At 38.8% G+C, this 8,550-nt stretch overlaps 2 protein-coding genes across 2 annotated transcripts; both read left to right on the top strand.

Annotated features, from left to right (window-relative positions):
- The first annotated feature begins 269 nt into the window (after positions 1 to 269).
- LOC131728109 (TBC1 domain family member 2A-like) lies at positions 270 to 3,831 on the top strand. The gene is made up of 4 exons (XM_059019306.1): positions 270 to 1,806; positions 2,355 to 2,489; positions 2,969 to 3,105; positions 3,698 to 3,831. Coding segments are annotated over exons 1-4 (408 nt in total). The 5' UTR covers positions 270 to 1,804.
- On the top strand, positions 3,809 to 8,208 carry LOC131728110 (TBC1 domain family member 2A-like). Its single transcript, XM_059019307.1, has 3 exons — positions 3,809 to 3,972; positions 6,120 to 6,503; positions 7,975 to 8,208. The coding sequence occupies exons 2-3, from the start codon at positions 6,309 to 6,311 to the stop codon at positions 8,110 to 8,112; spliced, it is 333 nt and encodes a 110-aa protein (XP_058875290.1). The 5' UTR covers positions 3,809 to 3,972; positions 6,120 to 6,308; the 3' UTR covers positions 8,113 to 8,208.
- The last annotated feature ends 342 nt before the right edge of the window (positions 8,209 to 8,550 follow it).

The following is an 8,550-nucleotide window of genomic DNA, read 5'->3' as shown; positions in this document are numbered from 1 at the left end:
ACAGATCAGCTACTTTGACCACTTTCCCAACAAGTAAGACAAAAAGTTAGAGCTGCCTTCTGCACCTTGGGAAGGTAAGCTCACTGACAGCCCAGTTTTAATTCTAGCTCAGGTCGACCAAATTGTGTGTGGGGTGGGGTTCTTCAGTTTGTGATCTGATGGAGAAAAGGGTTCCAGGGTAGGTGTTGTGTGCATGCAAAACAAAAGAGCTGAACCGGAATAACCCCATTTAAATTATTTATTCTAAACGCTTACAAAGTGTTGCTATACTCTTGTTACCACCACATATTTTTTCATGTTTTGCCCTTTATTGTAATTATATCTAAGATATTTTCATGAGGTGTAATGTGAAGCAAGAAATGCAATGCTTTAATTAGGTGAGGTAACAAAAGTACCAGGACTTTGTTTATTGTGTCTGGTGTCAGATATCTTAATGAATTCAAACAATCAAAAATGATGATCATACAGGAGAATGTTGGTGCTGTGTGGTGGAAAGAACTCAAAATAACAAAAGGGTGATTTCAATTCTGCCCCGTACCCATGCTGAGAATGTTCACAGTGAGACAGTCTCATTTCTGCCGATGACTCACCGGCTCTGTTGTGCTTGAAGCCTTGAAGCAGGCTTAGTTGCTGAGAACACAAACATGGTAACTAGACAGGGATTCACTTTGTGATGTTATCTTCTGCCTTGTTTCCATTTTTATAACAACAGCGTTGTCTGGAGGTGACTCTGGCTGTTCATCTGTCCATCTGTATGTCACACCTGTCTAATTTTGGTTAAACTAGGTGTACACATTCTGTGGTAATATTTATTGTGCGTCCATTCATGTCTTGGGACTTTTCAGGAAACTGCATTGCCATTTCATAATGCTTATGTCATGGTCATGAATTTACAGTCATGGTGGGGAATGTATGTTAATGAAATACTTGGTTCATACTTGGATTCAGGTTAACCAAATTGGGTTAATATTGCTCCCTCCCAATGCTGTTTTATTTATTTTTTCTCAATTTACTGCTGTGATAATAAAATTGTCAATTTTTATATTTTACAGTCCTTTTGCCTGTCCAAACTACTCACAAGACAAGCTGTAAAAATGTCTTAACAACACCAGATTTAAATACCACTGAACTCATTAACAACACCCAGTAGACTTATACTATTTTAGATCTGGTGCTGTTTTAGACTAGGTACTGTATACAGGTTTAAAGCTGGCAAGATGTATATGCACCTCCGTATGTATAATAAAATAGACCCAGTATTTACAGCTGACTCTTGTCTTCTGGTATAAGAATAACATATACTTTTAACCTGTACTTTCTTAAGACAGCAGCTTAAACAACACAGCCCGCAAACACCGTTTCTGACAGCTGTTGTGAGTGAGACTCTCTAATGTTGCCAGAAACTTTCCCAAGCAAAAGGTGCAGGGAAGGAAATTTTCATTTCACTAAAACATACATATATCTACAGCTTTTGGAAATACGGAGAATGGAACCAAATAATACATTTGTATATCTAATCATTTAATTATATTTACTCCATGAAGTCCAGCAAGTAAGTACAAATGTATTACAGTACATTAGAATGGCATTTCCACATTGTTAGAAAGTCTTTGATTTACGGTTAAATGCTGCCCTCTAGTGTTCATGAATGTTTTATTGTTCTCTTTATACACGTCATCTTAGTGAGACAGTTTCCTTATGAGTCAGCTTAGAAAGTCGGTTTTTCTGTATTGTCATAGATGGCTGAGAGTAAGCAAGCCCTTTCTTACACGAATAAATCATCTATCTGTGCGTCAGTGCCGAAATGTAAGTAATAATCTTAGTTATAAGTATTTCATCATCATTCTGTTTAAGTTGATATCAGTACTTATACGTAAGATTTAAGTTTAATGATTGTAAATATAGCATAGTAAGCTCATGCATATTCACTCTGCCAATCGCAATGTTTCCTTAGTTTACTTAATCCCTTGTTTATGGAACAAGCAGGGTTTATAGAAATTGTTGTTTCTTGTTTATTACAGACCACAGATACTAGCATTACCCAGATACTAGTATAACACAGATACTAGTATAACACGGATAATATCATCTCCTCATTGGTGATTATAAACACGGATTGTTTACTTGATGCACCTTCTTCTGAATAAACCCACACGTTCTGGAATTACCTGTCTCCCCGTGTCTACTCATCTGACCGTGAGCCTATCCTTAGGCATCTGTTCAACTTCACCAAAAGAACTAGTCTAGCCTGAAGAGGTCCCTGTCCTCTGTTACACACATGATAAATGAATATGTATGAAATGTGTACTTTGTTTGAAGGGATGGGCAGTTGAGATGCTTGTGCTCTTTTTCAGGAAGGACAGAGGACTTCCTCCAGCAGTAAAGACCCCCAAGGGCCTAGTCGGAGAAGCCGCAGCCTGTCTGCCAGACCCCTGGCAACAAAATGCTCTGCAAAAGCTCTCCCTCAAGCACCCCATCACAGAGATACAGTAAGACACTACCTGCATACCTTGTTTTTTATGTGCCTCTTAATGGGAAAGCACACTGAATTAAATGGCTCTCTTACGTACAGTGTAAGTACCAAAATCACGGCAATGGCTAGGGCAATGTCAGTTGCCTCATGATTTGCTAGCACCAAATATTTTGTAACCAAAATATATTCCTTGGCTTCTATTTAATAACAGCAAAGTTTCACTAGTGGGAAGCAACATGTGCTTTTATCCTAAGGTCATTTTGTATTTGAAAATTTACAGAAGTTATTCAAACCTGTTATGTAAACTAGTCAGCCCTATCCAGGCAGCTGCCTGTAAGCAAGAGAAGCAACCAGTTGAGCTTTGGATTTTGTTATTTGTTGTGTACTACTTTAGTTTGTGTGTGTGTGTGTGTTTGTTTCTATGCATTTAGTTTTGTTTTCTCTGTACTTTGCCTTCAGAAGTCAGTTTGTGTTTCCTCTGCCTTGCCCTTACAGGAACACAGTCCTCAATATCTGTGGAAACAAGCCAGCTCAGGAGCTGAGGCGGAGTGTGTTCAACTTTGACAAGATTCAGCAGTCGGAAGACTGTCCCTGTGAGGATCCTGTGACACAGATACTGGGGGAAACAACAGGTGCGTCCTTCAGTGACAGGAAACTGCCCTGCAAAGTCTGTGTCTCTGCTTAGTTCATGTCTGGATCAGTTCAATGCGGGGACCACCACAGTGGCTCTGAAACTATTACATTCATCTCATGCAGGGTAAGAACTCTTTCTGCTGTTATAAATGTGCAGAGGTTTCCTGTTCCTAAAAGGTGAACCATGCAGGAGTAAAGCTTGTTAATAAGATAAAGAATGAGTGTCAATAAAGCCTTTTTTTAAAGAAATTTGTAGAAAACTCACTAGATAGCTCACCAATTTCACCTTTCATTGAAAACAACAGCTCTTTTTAACAACTATTTTCTTTTGCAGCAAATTGTAGTTTTGGCTAGGCACCCTAGAATTAACATCGGTACTATGGGTTCTATGATGATTTTTGTGTGTATAACAAATTTGAATTCCAGAAATAATCATTATTTTCTTTTTTTGTTTAATGATTATGAAGGGTATATTGTCAGGTAGATGGCTCCAGAATAAAATAAAGAACCAGCAAGTTTAAGAAAAAAATATATATATTAAATAAATATTCATGCATTTCAAATGCTTTCTTTGCTTGCTCTCTTTCCTAGCACCTCCAGCACCGCCTGTACCTCTGACACCGCCAGCACCTACAGTCCTTTCAGCTCCTTCAGTTTCTTCAGTTACAAACGAGTCTGCGCAGGAAGCAAAGACTGAGGAAAGAGTTCTCCATCAAGCAGCATGAACAAGAGGGAGAAGAAAATGACCAGTTCTCTTCAGCCTTCTGGGGAGAAAGGTGTCAGGAAAGGAGGGGAGCCCCGTGGACAAACTATCCAGACTCCAGCACGAGGTGTTCACGCTCACTGAGGAGCTCAAGTCACAAAAGGTATATGTTTGGTTTGGGTGACTGAAGTATATTTAAGCACATAACAACTGATAACTGAGTTATTAAATAATATGTCTTGTGAGGCACTTGTACACTGATTAAAGTACTGATCTACTGTATTGACTGTGTGATGTCTTAACTATTTTTCTATGCAAGTCAGAAACCTGCATGCTGACCACAAATTGGTTGCTTTACTGTGCATTTTCTTTCCTCTTTGGCTAAGGTGTCACTGGGTGTGAAGGCAAACGCATTTAGCAGAATAACTCATGCATTACCTAACAGGAGAGCTTTTTAAAAGTGTGATAACTGTATTGCTGATAATCCAAATTGTTATAAACATGGTGGTATGATGTTCTATAGTAGCTGTGTATGTAAAATAAGGTTGAAGGGCACTTCTGAAACAGTGAAGAGAGTCTGTTGTTGCTTCATTGTCTGTAACTGAAACTCTTGTGCTGTACTACTGTTCCTATGAATCCATAAAGGTTACAATGTAGAATGTTTTTATTATTTTGTCATCAACACATACAGTACAAGTGTATTAAAATACAAAATCTCTGGGGCCCCCGAGGGGCTCAGCTGGTAAAGGCATGGTGTGCAGGGTGAGTCAGGAAGTCAAGGGTAATTTTGTGCCCTGTGCAGGGACTGTTTCTGCAGGACTAGATCTAAACAGTCACAATAGAGCTCCTGAATGCAATTCTGGGTTTTCGCTCATGACTCCTCTGTATCTTATGATGATAAAAAGACAGCTTACATTTTTGCCTGTATGGTCACAAAACGTCCTTTTACATTTTTATGAGCTTCGATAAGCATATTTTATTGCTTCCCAAACATAAACTTTAATCTTGCATCGCCGCCTTCTTGTTTCCTGTTAGTAACCCATACGACTTTTAACGCGGTGCTCAAATGCACCTGATCTGCAACATGCAAGAGTTTGTAGCTAATTGTATATTTGATCTAAAATTAGACCAACAGACACAATCTTTATTTGTGCACAGAATTTATTGTGCATGTGCATTTTGACTTATTTTATCATTAGTTTTTGTGTCTTGATTAAAGACACGGTTGTCCTAATGAAACCACTTTACAAGACACCATTGCTCATTATTATTGTAATACTGGGACAGTATTTCCAGTGTTTGGTACTTTTATTGCATTACCATTGTTTTCTTCTTTCAGAGTACAAAGAACAGAGCTGCAAAAACAAGGTCTTTTTTGAGCCTGTTAAAAACACACAAGTTAAGCTGATCTCCTGAATGGTTTGAAAAATGACCACCAGCAGGCAGTGTGCAGAATTTTCAGTCATTTTGCTGGTCTTTTCTAAAAACACTTCACTGAATTCATCTTTTATAATTGGTTAAAAAAAGGACATTGTTATTGAAATAGTAGGCTGTGTGGTCCAGTGGTTAAAGAAAAGGGCTTGTAATCAGGAGGTCCCCGGCTCAGATTCCAGTTCAGCCACTGAGTCACTGTGTGACCCTGAGCAAGTCACTTAACCTCCTTGTGGTCCGTCTTTCAGGTGGGACGTTGTTGTAAGTGACTCTGCAGCTGATGTATAGTTCACACACCCTAGTCTCTGTAAGTCGCCTTGGATAAAGGTGTCTGCAAAATAAACAAAATAGTAATAATAATAATAATGTCTGATAATTGGTTTTAAGGCCACTGACGTATAATATAGGGCAGAGCTTCAGAGCCTTTTCTCATATGCACTACTAATAAATACTGCAACAGGCTGTTTTTTAGGGAAAATTGCATTGTACAGTAGACTATTGCATTGTACAGTAGACTATTTGAATTTACCTGTAGCCATAACTGTAATTAAATGCATGATGTTAACAGCTGTTCTTATATGATAAGTAAAACAGTATTTTTTTATTCAAAGGGATATTACAGATTTTTCAGGAAATGCAAGAATCAAAAACCTAAAACAAATACTATACCAGGCATTTTTAGTATGGTACAGTTTATTACCAGTACTCCAAACAATCATCTGAACAGGTCTGATCCCACCTGGTTCAGATTACAAAGAAAGTACAGGTGCATTATTCAGAGACCACCTACAGTATAATTTATTTACGGGACCTCCAACACAGCTCATGAAGCTTCACCTTTAAGAGTAAATGACCATAGTGTTTTTGTTTTGAAATCAGGAGCTGGTGCTTCACAAGGCCCTGGAGGCAGCACAGCAGGAGAAGAGGACCAGCAAACAGTTCCTGGCAGCAGCAGGGGAGCAGGAGCGGCTGGAACTGGTGCGGCACAAAGAGAGGTGTATCGCGGACCTGGACGGCCGCCTGGAGGCCCTGCTCAAAGACAAGGAGGAGCTGGAGCAGCGGCTGGCCATGCAGGACTGCCAAGTGAATGAGCTGCAGCAGCACGTGCAGCTCATGATGGAGAAGAACAACACCAAGCAGGAAGTCATCCTCAAGCTCTCCGAGCAGGTGGCCGTCTGCATGGCTGATCCCCAGCGTACCGTAGCCAACTCCATGGGCACAGAGACCTCCTGCAGGCTGCAGGAGAAGATTGAGCACCTCAAGGTTATTTTAAAAGTTACTTTTACATTACAGCCATGGGAAGTACGTCAACTCTTGTTTCAAGAAACACGGATAAAACCACACTCTTTTTTTTGGTTTTGTTTGACCACCATGTAATCCTGCATGATGTGAAAAAGCAGTAAAGTAACTGATCCGTGTTTTCGCTGCTGGGGCGTCTCATACAGTATTGTGCACCTTCTCTGCATCCAATAAGCATTACAAACATGACATCTTAACTAGATTTTATTAGCATTGGAGCAGACACTCCAGTCTAAGAATGATTCATTTATAGTAGAACCGGTCCAGGGGTCCAGCGAATATATACTAATATTGTATCTCAGAGGAAGTCGTTTTAGTATATTGTAGTTTCTTTATTAACGTCGGGGCATTATAAATGAACAACGTCAGGTACATCAGTGTGCCTAAAACACCAAAGTACGACACAGCATGTATTCTATACAAAAAAATCTGTGAAAATGACTGCACAAGCACTGAAGTACAGTATTTCTCAGTTTACAAAACAGCATTCCAATCAGTTCTTAACGTGCTTTCTCAGTGTATGCCAAAGTAATCTGACAGTTTTTTTTTACATTGTGTGTGTGTTAACCTGAGACATAAACAACAACAAGGATGCATGCTTTTTAACAGTACAGTCATTTTATGAATCCTTTACTTTTCTTTTATTTACAATGGTTAAACTGGGCAGTTATGTGAAGTGACAGCGAGTACAAATTCTGACCTGCTAAGAGCTGAATTTACGGTTTTAGACCCATAATAAAATGTGCATTGGTCAGTTTCCATCAGTACCATTCAGTTGGTAGCAGCATATGTAAGTCACACATGGCACAGGTCCATTGGGTAATGATGGTGTCATATCTTACAGGATCAGATACGACAAGTTCGAATGTACTTTGTATCACGTTACTGTGATTTTGTACTCTATAGGTCAGGCTTGCACAGTGTTGATGTGATGTTACAATGAACAGCAAAAATTATTATAATAACATAAACATACTGTATATATAAAAAAAAAAAAAGATCCCTGTGTAACCCCAGGCTACTAGGCATGAGGGGGTACACTGCTCTCTGATAAAAGTTAGGAGACCAGTTATCTGCTTATTAGCAAAACTTAAATCCACTAATATAAAGTCAAATAATAATTCCAGACACGTGATCAGTTGGCCAACTATTTTTTTCTTCTATTTCTTTGTTATTAGAACAAAACAAGTATATTGTTTTTGTACAGTGTATTAATTGACATTAGTTAGCCACACTTTTTTTTTTACGTATCCCAGCGATTTTCAAACAGTGTTTTATAGGGTACAAATGAGTACAATTATGAAAGCAAAGAAAAGCAGTGATCAGTCAGGACTAGGTCAAACCTGTGCTCTTAATAAGTAGAGCTCACAGTAGAAATGTTTTAAGTACAACCACAGATTGTGTTCTGATTTCATTCGTTTACTGTGTTTACTAGGACGATATAGAGGCGCACAAGATGCTAAACAAGTTCCTCAACTCTGAAATCTACCAGCTTACTAAGCTGTGGAGGAACAGTTCAGAAGAGGAGAAGGGCCTCCTGATGAAGGTATGTGCTTTACAGCTTGCTGTGTGACAGATCTGTACCCATTTAACCATTGTGAAAAAACATATATGTTCAAAAAATATATTATCCTTACCTACAAGTCTTTAATGCAGTATCGTCACTGTGTAAGGCTAATACAGTGCCTTGCGAAAGTATTCGGCCCCCTTGAACTTTGCGACCTTTTGCCACATTTCAGGCTTTAAACATAAAGATATGAAACTGTATTTTTTTGTGAAGAATCAACAACAAGTGGGACACAATCATGAAGTGGAACGAAATTTATTGGATATTTCAAACTTTTTTAACAAATAAAAAACTGAAAAATTGGGCGTGCAAAATTATTCAGCCCCTTTACTTTCAGTGCAGCAAACTCTCTCCAGAAGTTCAGTGAGGATCTCTGAATGATCCAATGTTGACCTAAATGACTAATGATGATAAATAGAATCCACCTGTGTGTAATCAAGTCTC

Source organism: Acipenser ruthenus, unplaced genomic scaffold (genome assembly GCF_902713425.1).
Source record: "Acipenser ruthenus unplaced genomic scaffold, fAciRut3.2 maternal haplotype, whole genome shotgun sequence".
In the NCBI taxonomy this organism is placed as follows: domain Eukaryota; kingdom Metazoa; phylum Chordata; class Actinopteri; order Acipenseriformes; family Acipenseridae; genus Acipenser; species Acipenser ruthenus.
The sequence above is the reverse complement of the archived record's forward strand: the minus strand, read 5'-3'. Positions and strand labels throughout refer to the sequence as shown.